The sequence below is a fragment of the Dermacentor albipictus genome, chromosome 4, assembly GCF_038994185.2.
Source record: "Dermacentor albipictus isolate Rhodes 1998 colony chromosome 4, USDA_Dalb.pri_finalv2, whole genome shotgun sequence".
NCBI classification, from domain to species: Eukaryota; Metazoa; Arthropoda; class Arachnida; order Ixodida; family Ixodidae; genus Dermacentor; species Dermacentor albipictus.
This window is the reverse complement of record NC_091824.1, coordinates 64,146,927-64,170,332: the sequence shown is the minus strand read 5'-3', so window position 1 is coordinate 64,170,332 and position 23,406 is coordinate 64,146,927. Positions and strand designations below refer to the sequence as shown.

At 46.5% G+C, this 23,406-nt stretch overlaps 2 protein-coding genes across 6 annotated transcripts in view; one reads left to right on the top strand and one right to left on the bottom strand.

Moving 5' to 3' along the window:
* The window catches only part of LOC139046708 (uncharacterized), a 208,386-nt gene extending 193,104 nt beyond the window's left edge, over positions 1–15,282 (top strand). For all 3 annotated transcript variants that reach the window (XM_070537037.1, XM_070537039.1, XM_070537038.1), the window contains exons 5-8: positions 948–1,165; positions 3,681–3,816; positions 6,274–6,660; positions 12,394–15,282. In XM_070537037.1, the coding sequence (XP_070393138.1) occupies positions 948–1,165; positions 3,681–3,816; positions 6,274–6,660; positions 12,394–12,521 (869 nt within the window). In that variant the 3' untranslated portion in view covers positions 12,522–15,282. The remainder of the gene's footprint in view (positions 1–947; positions 1,166–3,680; positions 3,817–6,273; positions 6,661–12,393) is intronic.
* Positions 1–23,406, bottom strand: part of LOC139059120 (uncharacterized) — a 724,926-nt gene that overhangs the window by 640,204 nt on the left and 61,316 nt on the right. The window lies entirely within an intron of this gene.

Genomic DNA, 23,406 nt, shown 5'->3' with positions numbered 1-23,406 from the left:
CTTCATAAACTTGACATTACCAGCACTGTATAAAACATCATGGTTTAATGGAAACGTTTCTTTGTGCCAAGCCTCTGAGAAAAATTCGGGAAAGTATGCTGCCGCATACCCGCTGCCCCACTGTCGCACTGTTTGCTCTAGGACCCATGCGATGTGCTTTAATGGTAGATTTGCTCAGTGGCATGCATAACATAAGAGAACTAAGCATGACGTTCAGCGGCTCTTCTTCGAGCAGTAACGCGTCCGATATAGCACCTCGAATAACCACCTCTGGTGGGAGTCTTGTATATTGAGAGAGGTGGCTTATGCTAACAACAGCTTATGTTGAATCTCGCTGAGCCAGTGGTCCTTCGTGTCCATTAAAAGTAAAATAAAAAAAGATGGAAGGGATACAATTGTATCAACCTATTAGTTACCATTCACTGATGTAAAGAAAGGGGGTGTTTCTTATAGGTTATAGCAACAGAAAAAGTCCGCTTACAATCAATATATATATATATATATATATATATATATATATATATATATATATATATATATATATATATATATATATATATATATATATATATATATATATATATATATATATATATATATATATATATATATGTATATATTATGGGATTTTAGGTGCCAAAACCATAGTCTATTTATGAGACACGCCAGAGGGGAAGACTCCCGATCAATTCGGACCACCTGGGGTTCTTTAACATGCACCTAAATCGCGAGTGTTTTTGCATTTCGCCCCCATCGAAACGCGGTCGCCATGGCCGGGTTTCGATCCCGCGACATCGTGCTTAGCAGCGCAACACCAAAGCCACTAAGCAACCATGGCGAGTTTAAAGGCCTGCTTGTTCAGCGTGCAGTATTGGTCATGTCTATTCACCATATAAACGGGTGGGGGACGCTGACCCTTGGGAATTTTCGTTCCGCCCGTCATGCAGGCTTCGTGACCACGGTGTCCGCCGTGAAGCTGGTCAACGTGGACATCCCGTCCCCGACCACGCTGGGCGAGACGGTGGGTCTGAGCTGCATCTACGAGCTGAACGGCGATCGGCTCTACTCGGTCAAGTGGTACAAGAACGACGTCGAGTTCTACCGCTTCGTGCCTAACGACTGGCCACCGGGACAATTCCTGCCCCTGCCGGGCGTCGACGTGGACGTGCGTATGACACACGCGAACGTTGCACACATATAGCTGCATCGCAGTGCCGTCGGGGCACGCCAATAAGTTCGCAGCAGTGACCAAGAAAATATTTCGAGTGTTTCCCGGTGAGGGGTAGTCGAAAGCAACGCGGACACACACGACAGTAGCACCAGTAGTAGTTACCGCACACGTTACGAGAGTACCACAATTGAATACGTAAACAGTGTTTTGGAAAGATAGTAGCTCGGGTGAATGAAAGAAAGCGAGAGAAAAGTGATAAGGAAAAGACAAGGAGGCTAATCAGGTTGAGCATTATTGCCTACCGTGTACTAGCGGCAGGGAAGGAATTGGGCTAAAACATGAGTAGGAGAAAAGTTCACAGTATGCACGCATGCACGTACATAAGTGTCCATCGTTAAGTCTGAACGAGACGAAAGGGAACCGAGGGGCCCAACTTTTATTAATCACATCATAAGAAGGCAACAAACAAAGATAGCAAAGACTACACAGGGGTAATTGTACTTAATAACTGAATTAATGAAATCATAAGTTAATGGAAATGAAACCGGATGAAAAACAACAGGCCGCAGGTGGAGAACGATCGCACGTCTTCGCATTACGCGTCCGATGCTCTTACCAAGTGAGCTATCGCGGCGCCGTTTTCCCATCCACTTTCCGAGGTATTTGTGTTTTTACTACTGGAACTAATCCTGGGAGTGTTAGCCAGCGCCACCACTCACAAACCTTGGCGGCGGACGTGGAACATCCTTTCTGCCGCAGGCGTCACGAGTACGTGACCTTTTTTGGGCAAAGGAAACTGGTCAATAAGCCCACACGTGCTACCTGAAAGCATCAATGTTGCCGGATTCGAGACCCTCGTTAACCAGTAAAACAGCCCTGATGCATAGGATTATGGTTCAACTTCAGAGGGTGCACCACTTCCCACGCGTTCCAAAAACACCAGGATTTTTTTGTGAAAGAGCAGCGGAAGGCTTACTAACAGCGTGTTTTTTTTTTCTTTTTGCAATAGCTCCGACTTGACATACGATGCTAGTTTGATAATACGCGCACCTACCGCTTACTCTCGTATCATGAAAAACGGAGGCGCGTCTTCAATCCAAACAATATAGTGCTAAAAAGCCATCCCTGCGGCTCCCCTCTTTGAAGATGCCAGAGTATATGGAACGCACGTGAATGATCAAAGAAGAATAATATTCGAAGCAGGAGCTATTGAAGCAGAAGGCGCTGTTAGTGAGCCTGTTGAAGCTGCTTCACAAAAAGAACCATCGTTTTTTGGGACACGTGGAGAATGGTGCGGCTACTTAGGTTTAACCATAATCCGCGTTTGGCTGCCCACACGTTATCATGGCTATGTTACTTCTACCTTTTCTTCGGGCACATGAAAACACGTGTGTGCTCACATATGTTTATTTTATAAAACAGAACGAACAGTTGGAAGTCAGTGCTTGTCGTCGTCGCTTCTTGTCCTTGTTGTCCGTTTGCGTGTTGCATTTTGTAATGCAACACGCAAACGACGAAAATGTCTATGCTGTCCGTGCACTGAAAGCTATCTTTACTTTTTTAAAAATCTGTTAATAAAGAAGATGCTGCCGCTGTTCCGTGGTATACGGGCTACTCGCAGTCGCATGGTAAACAAAGGCCGTACTCAATTATTATATGGCAGACAGGTTTCCACTGTCAGACTGTGTGTAAGAAGAAACAATTATTTTCACTTTGCTGTCGTGACGCGAATATGGAAAATACCATTCCGTTTTGCTCTGGGACATTAACTTGTAGACTTTTCAGTTTCCAGTTGATCAAACGTACGCACAACTACTCCTACAAGTAATGGCTAGAAAAATTCTTACCAGCGAAATACGATTGGGAAGGTTTCGTTTGTAGTGTGGCTAACATCAGAATTAAACATCAAAGTGTGTGTTATGTGTCCTGAGTATCATTTACAATGTAGCATTATAGTAGCTGACGTTTTTTTTTTTTGCACATGAGCTTCTGAGGCACACTGTGCCATGTGAGGCTGTGTTCATGCAACTAATCAGGTAACAAAAGGTTTTAAACTGCATCCGATTTCGTCGAAATAGCATGCTTATTGTAGTAGACTAGGAAAAGGTATCTACATCGCCTAATAACTGATCCTGAAAAAAAAAATCTGACTGTAAAAATACGATTGTTGCGTAGATTTCAAGAATTCCTTGTCTTCTTTTAGTTCACAGCGTGAGCTCAGGATGTGGACTACGACGAGCGGCAGTGAATAGTATTTGTCTGGCAATACGTCCCCTGCTTTCATAATAATCTGAGACCATATTCGTAAATTATGGAGTGCATGGCATACAACGTTTTTTTAGCTCCAGACCGCCTAGCCTTGCCTTAATCTACTGCTGCGCCGAATGGTCCTCACTTCGCCTATACGACTGTCGCTCAGGATGCAGGCGTGACACGCGCAAACATACTTGCTCGTGTATTGCTCGAATATTCACCCTAATCGCGGCTGTCTTCTTTTCTCTGGGCGCAGCTGGCACGATCGGGTCGGACGTCGGTCTATCTGCGTAACGTGAACCTACACAGCGCCGGTACATACCGGTGCGAGGTGTCTGCGGAGGCTCCTTCCTTCGACACTGTCGGCGGCCAGAAGGACATGGCCGTGCTAGGCAAGTTCCTGCAGTTTGTTGCTGCTTTGGACAATGCAGTTTCAGTGTCAGTTTTGTCGATTTCAATTGCGGTTCCAGGTGTGGCAACAAATTTGCAGAAAGACGTCACAGAGTGAAGCACTGTGCTGACCCTTACAACATAATTACAATAACAACTTAACAAAGGGGTTATGTACATTGTTGTTCACAGGAGTGTGAAAAAATGAATCTAGAAACAAATACCTCAGGATCAGCGCAACGCGGAAGTGGACCCGAATGCAATATCTTATATCACTCGGGCAATATTATGGACAATATTACGCGCTATGCATGTGCAAGCCGTATAAGTAGGAAATGAAAGTAAATTTGCGTATTCGCTCGAAGAAGCTAGGACACTGTTTCTAAGGCCATGCGAGAGAGCTAATGTAGATTAGTGTTGCTGCGCCCGAACGCGCTACCGCGACGAAGTGGCGCTGGCCATAGGCTGTATGCACTCTGTGGAACAGACGCAAGCATGCAACCATATACAATAGCGCACGCTCCAGTGCCATGAATGGGAGGTGAGTAAGTACAAAAATGAATGCATCTCATCTAGCACCTGATGCGGAAATATATTGAATCAAACAAAAGTGAGCGAGGTTATCTACTACCGAGACAAGCCTTCCAAAAAAAAAAAAGAAACTGAACAAGAAAAATCAGCAAAATTCAGAGATTACTTCTCGTAGGCTACGGCACTGCTTGCTTGTGGAGGCTTTCCAAGTACTTGTACGGATGCCATAACTCTCAGAGCGTGTGCGGCGCAAGATCCCGCCTAAATTATCAGGTGCTTTAGCATTGCTACCTCGCTGTGGTAAGCGCGTGCAGCTCCCACTCAGACATTGTCGCAGGAACCCGAGTTCAAATCCCAGATTGCGGGCAAAGTTTCGACAGCATTATCTATATATGGCGAAGGTGCGGATGAAGGAGTGGCCTGATGACTACAGCCGCAGGCGTAGCGTGCAGAAATAACTGATAGACCGTTATTTCAGTTCTTTATTTATTTCAGTTCAGATGATAGACATCTCAGTTTTTGGCTCAGACCTGCTGTCGCAGTAAAATATACTCCCACTCAATCAACCTGTGACTAAAGTTTACACCAAGAAGCAAAATGAACCTGTAAATATTTTCTTCCAAACAGTTTCACCGAAAGCTGGAGGAAGAATATCACGTGTTCTGTGGGCTATAACAAGAGCGCCATCCTGAATCTGTTAGAACAAAGTGTTTGCTTCAGATGCTCGTTAACGTTTAACGACGGAAAAAAGAGCGACTCGGCAGAGGTGATGTCATTTAGTTAAACTAGCACCATTCTATGCTGACAACCAGTGGGACGATCGTGGGATGTGAAAACATTTTTCTAGCAGAGCCCAGCTGCACCAAAGATTTGCCTGCTGTATGGTTTACAGTAGCCACAACGTTAGGAGCCGCAGAAATACGCGGTCTGCCTAGCAACGCACAAGAACGTAATTGAGCAATTGCTCTATGCTTACATTCTGTATTAGGAACCTTGACGCGATACGCACAGTGGCCGTCTGATCGGTTTCGTAAAACGCAGGTAGTACACACAATGCCACCCACCTCTTGCGTTCGGTACTATGTACTGCACTTGCTATGACGGTTGTGAATGATTGCGCTACAACGAAATTTCCTATTACGGAGTGTTAGCGTACCATGATTATGCCTAGAACCTTTATTGCGCGCATTGCTCGGTAACAAAAACGTAGTCCACTTGCGCTCTCTTTCTTGCTTCTTTAAGGAAGATTAACTGTTAAGTTTACTGCCGTCCTCCTTTATACTCACATTATTCGGATTCTGCGTCAAACTCACTCAAATAAGAGCATCAACTAATGCTGTTGCATTGCGTTGACAAAAGAAGGGTACCCCAAATAAACAGCAAGTAGAAGCTGTAAAAGCGATAATTTCTTCGTAAATTGTGCATCTGCGATGACAAAGAGCCTATTGTTGCAGTTAGGGCAAGCTCGGTCAGCGACAAATGCAGCAAAACAAAAGAGAACAAAATAAATGAAACACAGGTGTCGACACCACCGCCTCAACTTCCCGCACCATATGGCAGTGTCATCAAGGATTTCGTCAGCTGCTGCTGGAATGGAGAGTCAATTGTTTATCGGCAAAGAAAGTGCAATACTCTCCGTAGGAACATTAGGCTTAAACTGAGAAGTTTTGAGCAACTCTGCGCAAAAAGCAACAGGAATAGAAGAAAGAAAAAAGACAATCTGTAACATCCTCACATACTAGCGCGCATGCCAATGAAAAGAAAGTGCAGCTTTCTATTCTTCATGCCAACACCGAAACGTTTTACTTCAAATCAGTAAGCGATTGTGTAGACAAAGAAAACCCTGTTAAAGTCCGAGCTATAGTTCATTCTGGTTCATTGGCGAGCGTCCCGCAGTGTAACGCGCGCTGTCGCCGCTGCGTGCGCAGTACTTCCGACCGAGGGCCCGCGCATCACGGGGGGCCAGGCGCAGTACCGCATCGGCGACACCGTGAGCGTCAACTGCACCTCGGCCAAGTCGAAGCCCGCCGCCACGCTGCGCTGGTACGTGAACGACGTGGCCGTGGCCGGCGCCGACGGCACCACCGAGTACTCGACCACGCTGCACGCCGACGGCCTGGAGACGGCCTCGCTCGGCCTGCGCTTCGTGCTCACCGAGGACCACTTCCGGGGCGGCAACATGAAGCTCAAGTGCACCGCCACCATCTCCAGAGTCTACACGATGAGCAACGAGGAGCTCGTGTTCGGGTCTTCCTCGTCCTCCGGAGGCCGCCACCAGAAGTCCGGACTCCACATCAGCGAGAACACGAGCCGAGGCACGGACTTCGGCTTCCTTCTCTTTTTACGGCATTTGTCGTCTCTATACCCTCTCTCTTTCTCCATTCTCTTTCTTGCCCTTCCCCCCTTCTCCCCGCGTAGGGTAGCCAACCAGACCCTTGACTGGTTAACATCCCTGCCTTCCTGATCTCTCTCTCTATCTCTCTCTCTTTCTCATTTAGTCAGCTTTGAGTCACAAGCTCGCAGTTTCTTTTTTTTTCACGTCTTTCGAAACTGCAACGTTCATTCATATTTGTAAGCCTAATATGAACCCGTTGGTCTTAAACTGATGTTTGTGATCCTTTTAATTCCTGAGTAGTGGGCTCTGATGGACACCGTTCAAGCATAAATTTTAATACGGGGGTTTTGTCAACAAATAGTTAAATTACTGTACACGAATGTTTTGCATTACGCACGCATAGAATGGCTGAAGTGGCAGTAGCGAATTCAACCCCAGAGCTTTTTGCTCGGTGACACAGCGCCATAGGTATTCAGCCATTGCAAAGCTTCTCTACGCTCTTGTTACGCCTGAACCATATGCACTGCTAATTCGGCTTTGAACTGCGCGCTGGCAAGTTTTAACTACTGGCTGGCAATGGGGTGTCATAACGTGAAGTCGATGGATTTATTTCTCACAAGCTCACAGGAACCACAATACTTTTTTTTTTCTTTCAGAGCTTGGAGTTTTTCCCAAGAGCACTCCAATACCTTAATGTTCCACTACATGTACTCTTGTAGCTTCCGTTTGGATGGATACATTCAAATGCATTAGCATTTGCGGTGCACTATAGGTGCCCGTAAAGAGACACTGAAGCAGCGCGCTGGGACGAGGAGAAAGACATGCAGAGCAAGACTAGCGCTCGCTGTCAAATAAACTTGTTTGGAAAAAAGCACCAGCCATTTATAGTCATGTTCATATGAGTTCGGTTTTCCGCATGGTTATAAATGGGTGATCTTTTTCCTATTTAAATTCTGCTGACAATCAGCGATAGTCCTGTCGTGAATCTTTTGGTCGTCGTCCCACCGCGTTTCTTCAATACACGTTCAAGTTGACCCAAATCACGCGAACCAAGTTGTTTGGGACGCACGTAGTTATGGTTTTCCGATTGCTTTTGATAGTCGGGACAGGTATGGTAGTCAAGCAAGTACGCATCTCGTATTGTGCGCTGATAGAAAAGACCACAAGACCACATGATAACTTACGGTGATCTGCGCCAAGTCCACCTTCACTAAAGAGAAAATACTTTCGTTCAACGATCGAGCGTTTACGCTTATTAAGTCAGTAAAAGAGGAAAGCGAATTATACGCATGTCATTTAGGCTTGTTTATTCACTGTCCCTCTCTTATAGTTTATTTTGTGCGGCCATCATCTCTGAAAACCAGCTCATTCTGTTGCGTCATGCAGCCACCAGATGCGGCAACAAATTGCGTGATGCTTATATGAATACGGATTCATATACCCGCGCGTTCCTTTATTTTCTTATTATTGCAGCTGCCGTATTGTTCTGCGTTCACTTTCACGTTATAGATTTAACGTGTTGCGTTTCATAGAAAAGCCCTTAAGAAAACTACGCCTGTTTATAAGCGTAAAGAAGAAAGCGTCCGCAGAAAGTGTGTACAGAGCCACCGTCGGGGGCAAACCGTGAAAGAGGACTAACAGTTAGACGCAAACGAAGTTTTGCAAGGATGCGATACGTGTTTCATGCATCACAGAAGAAAAATTAAAAAGGTGTTGGTGTGTTGGTGCCATTAGGAAACTTGGCATAAGAACTGGCACAGGAACGCGGCAGTTACCATGAATAAATGTGCCAAGAAAGTCCGGCTTGAAGCCGAGAGGAGCACTATGGACGTTTACTACGAGTAAAATGCTTAAGAATAGGAGAAGAAAAAAACACTTATGGAATCAATGCCGTGCAGAAAGGACACTGGAACTGGCGGTACTTTGAGGTAGATGCAAAATACGAATACAAATTTTCGAAATCTTTTCAATTTCACTGCCCCGTAAATATCACTGGAAGACGAACGGCAGATTCCTGTGAAAGATTAAAACCGTGGTCTCAAAGATGGTTTTCCGGAATATAGGAAAAACACTACGGTGTCTGTGTTAAGTGGGCGTGGTTAATAAATGAGGCCTGGAAAACTTTCAATGTGCAGGTTGAGCCGACAAAATGTTTTAGAAGCAATTGAAAATAACAATGAAATAACCATTCATCGCTGCGGATTGGAGAAGGAAGAAATCAAGCTGAAACGTTGCACAAGTTGAGCCCTTCCACCATAGCTTAGTCGTTTTGTCGTGCTATGAAATCAAAGAACTTCGGTTATTCGCTCCACAGCCCCTGTTGCCTTAGGCAACGCATCCTCATTTGTCATCTGATGGTCACATGATTTCATACGGGCTGGATGTGCCGGCTGACTTAAAACAGTTGTGGGGGTTGTATTCGCTGCCCCGGAAACAAAGTATGCGGAAACAATGTGAACAGCATTACCATAATTTATTGAGAAGTGTGGCTAGGCCAAGGAGAGAGAGAGAAAGAGAGAGAGGATATATGGAAGGCAGTGATGTTATCCAGTCAAGAGACTGGTTGGCTGCCCTACACTGGGGTAGGCCAAGGTGAACCTCGCCAAAATGAAAGGACGAAAGGCGGTCAGCGAAGCTGGTAGAAAACAGTGAGATAGCGTACAAGTTTAGACCATGATAAGCACAGATCAGCGTGTGAGAAGAGTGAATGACAAATGGCTGGCGTTTGCGTGGATGTTATGGAGTGTTCAGCTTGTGGGTACTCGATATTGCTTCTGCGCTAGATGGCGAACATTGAACCAGTAAAGAACAAATTTCCTCTTTCAAATGATATAAAGTTTGTGAACAGGGATGAAGTGCCTCAGACAATCTGAAGCTCTCATATCATCAACCAATACACAAAACACATTAGGCCACCAGCCAACTTTAATTCTTAACCTCACCTACTCTTCCATTTCGAGAAAAGAAAAAAAAAATTTTTCTGCCTACTACTCAATTTAATGTACTCATTCAGGTTTTTACGTCTATACCAACTGTACGATCCCCTTCTTCCATGTACACTTGCCCCCACTCGCTTCTGCCCGCGTCACCCTCCCGTTTGTTATACCGATTTCGCCCCCCCCCTTCCCCCTCCCCCCCTTTTTTTAATCTTTTTTTTTTCTTGAAACCACCTCGACAACACATTCCGAAGTCAATATGCCTTCTTCGGCGCCTCAACCCAGAATATCGCCTTCTGGATGCCGCCGTAACGACACCTACGTTAAGCGCGTGGGGCAGTGCCCCTTGAAAGACCATGCCGCTGCCTTTCAGTCACCCCATACATTGCACCACAGACTCCTCATCGCCACCTTAACTATTTCAAAATTACTCGACCTATTACTACTATGCTACTCAAGTCACTTTCAACTCATGCTTTTTTTTGTGTGTGTGTGTGTGTGTGTGTCTGGGTTTTCTCCTTTTCTGTCTCTTGTGTTACTCGCGCCTCGCGCACAGACCGCTTGACCGGCCCTTCTAATGCCTCAAAAACATGCCGCCAACGACTCCCCCTGAATACCTCCTAACCTTTCGCATCCCCAACACGCTCCCAAGGCCCCGTATTTCTTAAAGATTTCATTTTTCTCTTTCTTTTTCTTTCACTCCCCCCCCTTTTTGTGTCTTGGTGCCGCCTTGGCTCCCCCCCCTTTTTTTTCCCTTTTTTTCGCTTTTTTTTCTGCTTCTATTTCTTTTCTCCCCGCGTGCCCACTCTCACGCTCTTGTCCCGTCGTCTTGAGAATGAGGCTCACAGACGTCGGACGACAGCGCCTGTTCCCTCTTGTAATCTCTCTCTTTAAAACCAGCCGCCAGCGACAACACCCGCACGTGACGTCACTGCACTAACCCTTTAAAACTAACACGCCGAGGATGACGAGGCCGCCTTTGACGAAGATAGGTCCTCCTATCGAAACGTTGGCCAGCCTGTCTGAGGCAGTACTGGCCAGCCTGTCTGAGGCACTTCATCCCTGTTCACAAACTTTATATCACAGTGTGCCACCCCATCTGTCAGCCCCTTTCTTGTTTTTGGTCTTTCAAATGAGAGACACATCCATCTTCAATAACATCGATGAAAGTCTCCACGCAGCACTGAGCTTCACGATCAGCGCTACACTGAACAGTGCAATGCTAACCGGGTGCGAGGTACGACTAGCAATCACACTTCACTTTTGTACCATAGGTCGACAACGGTACGTTCAGACAGATGGTCTGTTGGCAACAAGATGGAAAACGAAACAAAAATTTCACACGCCAACGCCGTGAAGCTGTAAACACTAATTGTGAATTGCGAAAAGGCTTTATGAAGCTTGCTTACATCAAAACATCCTCCTGTTTAGGCATAAAATATTATCGTCTGTGCTATGACCACTGCCGATTTTTTATCGTAGCATCCGTAAAACAAAGCGTGCGCACTGAACAATTCCAATTTTTTTCGCCGTTTTTACATATAAGCTATGCCGGTAAGATCACACACCTGGTGGACGCCATGGCGAACTTGTATTGTACATGAAGTGGTTCTTTATTCTCTTTAAGAACGGAAACTATAATAATGACGTCTTTCTGAGAGAACAGAAAGAGCACAGAAAAACGAGCCTGATAATAAATATGCGCCAGTACAGAAGATATCAGAGAGTACAATGGCAACAACAACAACAAAAAATGCAGGTTATTACACTTCAGTTCCAGATTATTTACGTTAAAATCAAATTTAGGCATAAATGACGAGTGTCTTGCTTTAGGCTCTTAGGACTTCATAATTGGAAAACAGCGCTGCAGAAGTTAAGACTTCTACACAAAACGTGAACACGAGCGCAAACGATGAAACGCTCTCGAACTTACATTGGTTAAGGCTTGCGTTCTATATTCAACTAGCCCCAAGGCAAGCCTAAAGCAAAATACTTCTGTCAACTCATTTTTAAATGTTATAATCTTACTTTTTATTGTGGTTAATGTATTAGCGACATCTTGAGTACAGGGCTAGAAAAATGTGACGCGATGACTGACAGGAAGCTTTCTAAGGAAGAACACGCGCACAACGTTTTCTCAACTTTGTGTGCTGTGTACATAAAGGGTCACGATTAGTAATTCGCCTCAGCCGTGTGTCTAGCAAGGTGTCTTCGGGTTCTTTTTTTTTAGGTGTGACGTAGCCAACGATAATGCGGGATTTCGTCAAACCATCTACATCTCAATAAACGTCATAGATTCCTGGCCTTGTCTACTTCATTCAGTTGTGTCAGTGACAGTGGTCTCAGTGAGTAGTGTGTTCTAATGTGTTTTTAGCGTAATAATAATTAATATTTTGGGGTTTTACGTGCCAAAACCACTTTCTGATTATGAGGGACGCCGTAGTGGAGGACTCCGGAAATTTTGACCACCTGGGGTTCTTTAACGTGCACCTAAATCTAAGCACACGGGTGTTTTCGCATTTCGCCCCCATCGAAATGCGGCCGCCGTGGCCGGGATTCGATCCCGCGACCTCGCGCTCAGCAGCCCAACACCATAGCCACTGAGCAACCACGGCGGGTTGTTTTTAGCGTATGTTGTATACAATGTGACGTGCACTGTGCATATATTTTGTTCTTCATAATAACCGTCTGAAATAGCGTACTACGCACGCCGCCTGGCAGACCTCTCCTATATTCACCAAAGGGCGCTCTATCATTCATATGTTTGTACTTTACAGTGCGGGACGCCTCAACCACTCTGTCAGCGCCGGCAGCCGTGCTGCTACTGTTGGTCGCATTCGCCGTACAACTGCTCCCGGTCCCAGTGGTGCAGGTTGCTGCGGTGTCGACAAGGACGCATTTGTGATACCGCTTACCTGTGGCTCTCTAGTGTCCTGCGTGGTGCGACCACGAAAAAAGAAAGAAAAAACAAACTCTCACGCCTCGGACATGCGACATGGACTCAACGCAAGGCCTAGACAGACCGCGCTAGTACGCGCGCCAACTGCTTTGATCGTTGCTCCACGACGAAGCTCCGCAGTGTACTTGAATTAGAAAGCGAAGGATTGAAGAGTCACCTCAAAGACAATCTCCACTATACCATCAGATGCACCGGCTGCTTCGGCGTCCTGCGCCCTGCACCTTCTTACAAGTCCCTCGCGACTTCACCGCACAAGCCGCCTCCCACAATTTTTTTTCCCGAGGAGGCTCTGTTTTGAGACCGCGAGCTTAGAACTACGGGCTGCCACGTCAGAAGGGTTCCAACTTTCTAAAGGCTTCCGGCAGACAGGGTTCAACTCGGAAAAAGAAAACCCACACAACTGACGCAGTGGTGGTCGTATGTTGTTAGAAAGAGAAATAACTCAGCTGCACCGCAGCGACCCTTCTGGAGCTCGGGTACGAACGCGTGGTCTATACGCGAGGTTGCTGTGCCTATTCCGGTTAAAGGGAGCCTGTCTTTCATCGCACTCATGACTTGGCTTCAGTAGACGACATGGTGCAAGATGAACTGTTGTCTGTTGGCTGCCTGTATGCGCAAAGAACACATTTCACAAGTGAGTTGCGCTTGTGGGCTAAACTCGTGTTATGGTGGCTATGTAGACAAGCGTGTCAGTTGAAGGAGGGAGAATAGGGGGTGGCTGTGTGGAGAAACGAACGAATGTGTGGAGAGAATCTTCAGGGGTCCGGAGCAGTGTGAGCGGCAGCAGCGGTGCAGCTGTGTTGGCGAATGAAATGACCTTGAACACGTGCGATCATTTAGAGCCTCGAGATTGCACTGACAGTGTCTCTGTCCCGAGTTGCGCTGGTTTGGAAGTTGCTTTTGATCATAAAAGGCGATACGGAACAGCTGTCGGACACAATTTTTCAGTTTGTGCTTGTGCGTTGTACTTGCGCTCTTCGCACTGGAAACATTTTGAAGATGAATCACAATGAGCTAGTATGACTTTCTGTTCATTTAATCATAATTTTCCGGGCACCGTCTGAGGCAATAAAATGTGGTGGTTCGGCCTTAGTAACATGTACAGCTTTGAAATAATTGGAAAAGAAATTGTAAAGCAAATGTTCAGTAATTAAAAAAGCAAGGTTACATTTATAAAATAGAGATAAAAAATTTCGCGCACTCTCTCTCTCTCAAACAACACGTTTCGAGATACATTCCTTATTGCATAAATGATCCGCATTTTGTATGGCACTAGACATTCACTAGACATGCTGTTAACCCCGCGCTTCTGTTGTCCTGTTTGTTTTCTTCACGAGAATCGCCTCTACAGTGTCCTTGTTCTATTTGTCGCTTTTCCTCTATGGCCAATATTTAGTCGCTCCAGGAAAATTGGCGTACGGAAAGACGCTTTCAAATTACGATAAACGTAAAGTATGCTTCGGATAGTACACCCGACTAGTCACGGCTTGTTACAGTTCCGACATTCGTGAACTGACTCATATCTCGATTCATAACCACCTTGAGAGGAACTTTAGACCCTTTTGTTGACACATATCCACAACGTCGTCTTCTTAAAGCACTGATTTGAAACTTCCCACCTAGTCATCATATTAGAACGTAGAGCTGCGATGTTCACGAAATCATACCGGCTGACGACACTTTACCTCCCCGTCGCTTCAATTTCAAGTTTGTTTCACCTGTCGTTATTTAACGTTTCCTCAGCTACTCGTCAGTGTCTCTTCTCCTCAATTTTTTCATGCTGAAACGAAAAATTGTTCGATCACCCGACCGCAGCACGAAGTACAAAGGAAGCTCGTAGCTTTGTAGCTTCGACGGGTGGATGACAGGTTCTCTGTCATGGACTTACCTCCACCTTGCGGGATTCCGCTATGGCTATTCGCCGCTTGTTCTGACTCGCCATCAATTCGAATCGCCACCAATATACATGTTCTTGTTTCTAGATCCCTAGTCTCGTGGAGCTTAGTGGTCACTTTGTAATCTACAGCAAATATATTTCCAGTTCCGGAGCGGTCATTTACTCGAGCTCAATGCAGTTTTGCAATAGCTTTGTGACGCTGTGAGAAGGATCTCAATATTATGTACCACCGCTAAACCGAGGGTTATTCTTTCTGGCGTGTAATATGACAAGATGGTGAACAATCAAGCACTACATTTCAAACAAACCACGCGCCTTTATTAGTGACTGCGGCAGGTAATTGATAGAAGCTTTCGTTCCCTGAAGACGCTCTTTTATATCACACAGTGGAACCCACCTGACGATGCAGCCTGTGCAAATGGGGCAAGCAAAAGCAGTACCATTAGGTGCGTACTTTAAGCACACCTCTAATGTTTTACGAAACAATACCGGAGTTTAAGATCTATATTTTCTTGATTATACGGATCACTTACTTCTTGCGCCACGGGGACAGCTGCTCTTATAAATATTGTAAATAAAAGAGAAAGCGTACACCTTTATGCTCACGCACGGTACATAGGGTATGTATGGCGGGAAGACATGTTACACCTTTCGACGCTCACCCAATGACATGCGAGCACATAACGCATGCGCTGAGTGTGTGAATAAAGAGAGTTGTTCTTCGCACTAGTGGCCGCCTGACACTTGATCCCGCAGCGTCTTGCTGGTGTCGACGTAAAGTGCGACAGCAAATCTTTGGGCAATAAAATGGTCGGGTGCGGGAAATGTGTGGCTGTCGTGTGTTTTCCTCCGGGTCGTCTTCAACAGCTCCACTTAAGACAGGGACAAGCAAGAGAACACGGCACTGTTGAAAACGCATCGTCACCAATTTGCAATCCGAATCAGCTTCTTCTGGGCGCTGGAGTACCGCCTGCGGTTACTGCGATGTGAATTTTTTTCTAGTGAATTTAAGCCTCGGGAGCTTGAACAGTCGTGGTTTTATCTGATCTATGGAGAGAGACATATCGAAAGAGCAAATAGAGTTCAGCATTGCCTTTAGCAAGGAAATATTATAATAATAGACAAGTATCATGGACATCACTACGTGGTAAGTAATGTTTAGAAAGGTTCATAAATATAAGGATAAGCTTAGGCTTAATATATTAATATGGTATTTTCATCGACGAGACGAGAAGTGATATTTTTGCACACCGAACCCAGTACTTTGCTTGTAATGCTAAAATGACATTTTTGAGTGTATGCATTGGTACAGGAGAGACTCCTTGCTCCTACAGACGTGCGCTTCTTATTTTGTGGATGAAAATTAAAAAACAAAACAAAAACAAACAGCAATCTCTTTCGCAATGCAACACAACCTTAGCTGCAGCTGTAGGTATTCTACTGCAGCATCCCACTGAACATTAAGCTAAGGTGAGTATTCGTGAATTTAGCAAGCAATACGTCAGCATGTTATTCATAAGGGCTGGGAATGAACGTAGCGATGGGCCAAGAGGACGTGGGTGTTCGGCGACACACGGAAGTGGCGCTCCTCTAAGGAAGACGACGCTTGAGGAACAAGGTAAATGTGGTCCGTTACAATTTGAGCCTGCTAATCTTTATTTAATAATATATTGAAGTCATGTATTCTCCTCACTTCGTAATTATTGCGCCCGTGCACCGATGACGTGCACTCATCTATAGTACTGCGCGCAATATTATGGACAGTTTTTCTTTCATCTAAAGCACGTGTGCCGCGCGACATTGTTACACAAGTTCCTCTGCTAGGAAATATTGGATTAACTTTCATCACGTTTGTTGATCGCATTGTTCATATCAGGTCGCTATTTCGGTACGCTTAAGTGGGAGAGCATACAAGTGGGCCCAGCAGTTAGTCGCTCTTAGAATCAGGGTACGTCACTGAGTTTTTTTTTTTCAGCATCCACATCGTGGTAGTCATCGTCGACGCTACGTGTGTTGCCCTGTTCACAGGCACGTGCTTGCGCGCGCGCGTGTGTGGTGTGTGTGTGTGCTTGTGTGTGTGTGCGTGTGCGTGTGCGTGTGTGTGTGTGCTTGTGTGTGTGTGCGTGTGCGTGTGTGCTTGTGTGTGTGTGTGTGCTTGTGTGTGTGTGCGTGCGTGTGTGTGTGCGTGTGTGTGCGTGTGTGTGTGTGTGTGTGTGTGCGTGCGTGCGTGCGTGCGTGCGTGCGTGTGTGTGTGTGCGTGCGTGTGTGCGTGCGTGCGTGCGTGCGTTTGTGCGTGCAGGAATGAGGAGAGTGAAGTTGGAAAGCTGCGCGTTTCGGGCTTGGCGCGTTCGGAGGTGCCGGCGAGAGGCCTCAGTAGGGACAAGAGCAGAAAATATCCACCATGCTCTGCAGTAAATGCCCATTTCACTAGTAAGATATTTATTGCAATCTCTGAAGCTTAACCTAACGATGAAATGAAGAAACTCTCCCTTCCGGAATTTTAAGTTCAGAGCAAAATCTAAGTGTCAATAGTTTGTACACATCGAAATCTTGACGCACATAACACGAAAAATTGTGTTGGTGAAGAGTGTTGCCCAGGACTAACTTAACCACAAGTAACGGCTGAGCCCTACGTCTATTTAAAGGAAAAGCAACACCATGGAGGCTATAACATCGCTTCAAAAACTCATTGACCAGCCTCTCAAACTGTCAAGGCGCGCCTCCTGCACGAAAACAAGCGGATATTTCTACTGTTGCCCAACCCAGCATGCTCAGTTCACTCCCTGAATGACTGGCTTATTTTCTTACTTTGGTGGCATCATGGGGGGTAGCTCTGCATAGGCGCCTCACCTAAAAGCTCAGCCTTGATTTCTTTACATGATACGAGTTCCACGGAGAAGCAGTTTTACTGGTTCATGACATCACATTTCGATATGTTCGAGTGCCAAACCAGATTTGGCGCCTGGTTCCTTCTCCTTTTAAACCCCCTCTCGCCTAGCGCTATCCCCATCCATTTTTTGGAGACGAAGTCAAGGGTAGAAAGGAGGGAGAAAATGAAGGCGGGCGCCTACGTAACAGCCGACGTCAACACTGCCGGCTGGCGGCACCCCGTGGCAGAAAGCCGCAACTGCTGCGCGGGCGATCACAGCGGTGGAAGTCACGTGCCTTTCTGACCAAAGTGGCGGCGGAGCAGCTGGAGCAAATGGCAGGCGACGTCATAGCAACCGCGGAAGCAAAGTCGCCTTCTCCACGCTCCGGGATCATCGGGGTTCTTGCCGCGCGCGAGTTCCTCGTTTCGTGCTCCGTTCCCCCGACGTTCGTGCCTTCTGGAAGGCGAAGAGCGCCGAACGCCGCAACCTCGTCCGCAGCATTGGCAGGAAGAAAGGAGCTACTGATTGCTTCGTATCAACTTTGGTCGTCCCTTCATTCCAGGCGTGTATGGAGACGGCGAGGGAAGTCCTCACAACTGCTGCTCTACGACCAAATCAAATGTGTTTGACCCGCGTACAGAGCCTTCCGCGGCGGTGGTGTGAGTGCGCCAGTCCTCTTATAACATAGGCCGAAGTTGGGAGTGCGAGGTAGTAGTGAGCAACTGTGTGCATGCACAGTCGTGAACGGCGGTGCGCTGACTGGGTGCTGTATAGCATGACGCAACAAGAAAGTGGAGCGGGTGGACGACAAGGGGTCACTCTGTGGCCTCGTAGAGAAGTTACGCGATTGCAAGAATGATGAAGGCGAGTGTGCACGTGGCCCGCGAGATTTGCAGCGACCTCGCCTCGAAATATGGGATGTACTGCCTTTCTGCTTGTCTTATTACTCCATAATGTTTCAGAAAGTGCAAGGTAAGTCGGCACGATTCGTCGGTGACTGACTACTGCAGAATTCTCAGGCTGTGATGCGAGGACACTTGTGAAGGACCGGCGTTTTTGAAATGAATTACATGTTCCGAATAGTTGTGTGTGTATTAAATTATTATGAGTAAAGAATCCCACTTTTACGGATTTACTCCCTCGTTCGTGGTAAGTATTCGGACGGTGCGTAAAGTTCGAGGCCTTGCTGACAGTGTTTACGCATTCTATTCTTTGATCAAATTTAGTTCTTGTAGTCTGGTGAAGTGGTATGAACGCACATTTAAGTTTGCATATATGCTGCTGTCATGATTGTAGCCGCCTACATGGTTGTATTGCGTGTGAAGGGATCGGTTGCAAACTACCTTCGGAGTAATAGAGCCGGAAAAGAAAAAAAAACAAAAGAAGGAAGAAAATACGTTAGGGTTATACCTTGTTTCCCAGCTGACGTTTGGTACGCTGTTCAACGAAAAGAAAGATTAGAGGTATAATTATAATATCTACGGAGTTCGGTTGTCACAGGTCTGACTATCGAATACCGTGGGTCTTGAGATCGTATCTTCTTCAGCGTTTTTTGTTAATATTTTTTTTCGTTGAACAGCTTGAATAACATCAGCTAGGACACCTTACGTACAGGGTGTTCCACGTACCTTGAACCAATGATTTAGTAAAAGTTGTTAGTCGCAGCTGAATGAAACCAACAGCATATGGTTAGCCGTCATGTGACACTCCTTTAAGTTGTTTTTATATTCCATTTATTTGGTTCTTTGACTAAAATCACTTATGCAAAATTTTAATATTTACTTTAGTCCAAGTGCGTTTCATTGCGTTGTAGAGGGCGTTCAGAAACGACAGATCTAATTTTTTGTTGCAGCGTACATGCCGCGTGGTGATTTTAACGCGATAGCGTTAAGGAGCTCGTGTCGCAGAAAAGCCGGTGTCGTCGGCGTCGGGTGTCGGCGTCGGCGGCGTTGACCGTGAGCGATAAATCACGGCAGGCGCTTCATAAATAAAAAGCAACTTCCAAGATTGGCCCGGTGGGAATCGAACCCGGGTCTCCGGAGTGTGAGACGGAGACGCTACCACTCAGCCACGAGTTCGATGCTTCCAAGCGGTGCAAACGCGCCTCTAGTGAATGCGGTGTTGCCTTCGAAACGAGCCGTGGAAAGTTATACTGCGGTGTATATCGATAATTATGAACATCTAACGTACAGAAGTCACAATTACACGAGTTGCGAAGTGCGTTTCCGCTGCATTTCTTCTGCGCTTTCCGCACACGCAGAGCCATCTTGCGGCAAACAGAGAAGACCCCCGCCTCTCAATGTACGGTGCTGCCCCGACAGGAGGCGCGCCGCGCGCGCATTGGGACCGCTGCCAGGCGCGTCGCGGGACTCCCTCTCCCCTGACGACGCTTCGCCGTGCTCCCGGTTTAGATTACTATCTATCTCTCTGCCCGTGCCGATCACGACGTTTGGCTGGCGTAGATCGTTTCCCCTCCGAGACACCGAGTTCTTTGGTTCGTTTCGTTCGCTCAGGCGCACGTTTCGTTGCCGCGCCGAACGCTGCGTTGCTCGACGCTCACCGCGTGATAGGTGGGCGCTAAGTCCGATGCGGGGCGCATCGTAAGTGATTGCTGTGCCGTAGCGCATTGTCTTATACCCCTTGGCGGGTCGACGGGAACGCTGTCGCGTCCCACTCTTGAAGGCGAAGCTTAAGCGTCCTCCAATTTTTTTTTTCGGCGTTTGAAGAAAGCATGCGAAATATGAAAGAAGCCACGTGACTGCGCTCGTGCGCTATCGTATCGGCTACAACTAGGCACATTGCGCTTAACTATTTTTTTAGATTGCTTAGGACAGAGAAGTTACGAAGCAATCTCAAGCTGCTGGGATAAATGTAACAGCCAAAAAATATTTTAGAGTGTGCGCTTGACTGCAAACCAAGACAAACACTTTCTGAAACACCCCGATTTTCTCCAACTGTCGTCTCCACAGGCTGGATCCTACAGTGAAGCTGCAGATTCCATCGAACATCTCCCGCCATGATGCAACTTTACTGTGCTACCTCTGGTTAGGGGTGGCTTTTACGAAAGCCTGCTCATTCCTTATTGAAATGTCTTACACATCGATCTGTGACCCATGCTACTGTGAAGATGATCGAGCACGTGTTGTGTTTTTGTAATTTCCATTACATTTAACGCGACCTTCTTCGGAGTGTGCTAAACCGATTAGACAGCGAGAACAGAGCCAACACGGAGCTATTCGCCCTCGGTAGGGCCTGGGCTGCCGCCCTAGTGGAACGCCTCCCCCTCCCTACCAGCCCCCCCCCCCCCCCCCCCCGATGCCTTGCGCGCGATGGAAAACGGAGTGATTCGTCCCCGCTTTCCTCCACTGCACCCGCGAGATTGAGCCACCAGCGTCGGTTCACGTTCGCACGCTTTCACTCGCCCATCCAGCATACGGCTACGCTATATGTTACCACCCTTGGGATTTATACGGAACATTACGGCGACGCCAACGCCGCCATTTACGTCGACGGCGGAAATGCGACTGGAGTGTCCGTTAAGTTCTATCGCAAAAGAACTATCCGCGTCACCAACACCTACTCGGTTTCGTTACGCTATCCGCCATGGTTTAGCGACGTTGGCGTTACGCCGCTATACACGAGGTCAGGAGACGAAATCCCGAACACGGCGGCCGCATTTCTATCGGAGCGAAATGCAAAAAACACCCGTGTACCGTGCATTGGGTGCACGTTAAAGAACCCAAGACGTTCAAATTAGCCCGGAATCTCTCGGTACTGCGTTCACCGTAATCTGATCGTGGTTGTAGCACGTGGGACACCAGATTTTTTTTTTGGTGATGCTATTGTGCCATAGAGTGTGCTAGTGTGCTATAGAGTTCGGACGTGGTTTGTTTGACAAAAAAAAGGCTCAGGAGAATGAGAGGCTGTTGTGGGGGCAAATAGCTGTCCGCGTCTAATCAGGAGTATAAAGGTGCTCAATCAGGAGTATATTTGCGCTCTTTATTAGCTACTACGCGAGCCCGCTTTACCACCCCCGCTTTCGCATTGTAGCTGATACTGAGCGCGATAGTACAGTCTGGCTTGCAGAAGTAAATACTAAGCCGGGTGAACTGCCATTTCTAAAATACAAATTTCAGGATGTGAACAAGTTTTTCTTGTTACATTGTAACAGTTGCCTTAATCTCTGAGTGAGCGCTCGGGTAGCATCCGGATATTACCATTCTGAATTGGTGTTCTTACTGCTACAAGTGCTACTACATTGTGAGAGTATTCGGTGATAGAGACCTGTTCCCTTTGTGTCGCTATTTTTCTCTCTACTTTCTTATTTCTTTACGTGAAGGTAACCTCTCTTCATGGTGTAGGGTATAAAACCAGATTTTTCTTCGTGGTGAAGCACCGTGCCTTTCCTATTTATTTATTTATTTATTTATTTATTTATTTATTTATTTATTAATACTACAGGACAATTCTTTGGCCATAAGAAAAGTCGCATGCATAGATTTAGAACAGCATACAAAATATCACACAAGTGAACATAAAAGACCGCTCTACGTTCCAGGCTGGAACACAGCAAAAGTTGGGGCGAACAGGCGGCGTCACACCCACGCTTAGTAAAAGGTTGTAATGGTTCCAACTGGCTGGCTATGACCGCATTCCGCTGCGCTAAATTTGCCTTTAGGTAACATTTTGCTCGCGGCTGGTTCCTTCTACGATCGCAATTTATTACAGCAATCTGAGTGGATTTCTACAACTGAGAAACTGGAACTCTAATATGACCACAATTAGCTGCGTTGTAACAAAGCCGCAGCTAGGGTTCTCCTAACAACGGTGCATTTCTTTTCACCACTAAATGCAAGAAACGGCAGCTTTCAAAAAGGGCAGAAACAACCGCTCTCCTGGTATAGCTCAAGGTCTTAGTTATTGTGGAAATAAAACTAGTCCCGCAAAGGTGATCGGCTATTGAGCATTTAATTACCCATAAACACTCGCCCCTCTCAAGAAAGTCTCTGCGTGCTTACAAGACAGGTCTGGGTAAGCAGGCGCGCTGATGGTGGCAAAAAATAGGGCGGTGTCGGATGGCAAGAACGGGAAATGTGGGCGGGATCCAACCATCCGTGCGCCAGAGATTGACCCTTTTGTCTTGTGCTTTATTTCAAGCCTCACTAAAATGCACTCGGAGTGCAACGGGCGTTATTAGGGCACCCGCAAAGCACCTCCACTCACGCCAAGTTACGTGGGAGTCCAGTGCCTGCTGATTGGGTAAAGAAAAAAGGACCGTCTCCGCCAGGTAGGCGCCTGCAGGGGGCCACTCAAACAGTTTTGCGTAGATGTTCGGCCGGTGTACTAGAAACACCGAGTCGATGCTGAAGACACACACACAAAAAAAAGCTGCCTTTGTGTTCACCACAGGATAACTTTGTTCCACTTTGCTCCCTAACGCAATCTCGAGCCAGCTTCTTGCTTTCCATAATGTCGCTATGGCGTGCCACGATGGCTACACGCTAATCCTAAATTAATTCAGAGTGTTCATCAACCGAAATAAGTGATGCTGGCACTTAGCGATGGCACGGTAATGTCGCGTACATTTCCCATACATCCGTAAAAGGACGGTATGGGAGAAGCATTACTCTCCCACCTTGGAGTTATTTCGGTTTACAGGGTAGCCTCCATACCAGCATCTACTCCTTTCATTGCACATTGCGAATTGATTTGCGCGCTTTTGTGCAGACAACTAAATAGCCTTCATATTGTGGACACCAGGGCTGCGTATTTACGTCCACTCTTGGATGACACACGTAAGTGACAGTAGAACTAACTCGAGAGGAAACCACGGTGTCGTATCGATCATCAAGTAAGAACGTGTGCATGAACGTATAGCGTGCAAACTGAGTCTACGACTATACATGGAATTCAACGGGGAAACAGCGCAGAAGAAAAACGGATGGAATGAACACGCATCAGAAGGCGAAGTGGAGGGTTTATTACGATGAGAGCAATAAACATGAACCAAGTATGGGAGAATAGTGCCGTATAGCAGATAACTACCGTGGAACCTAAAAGTTGA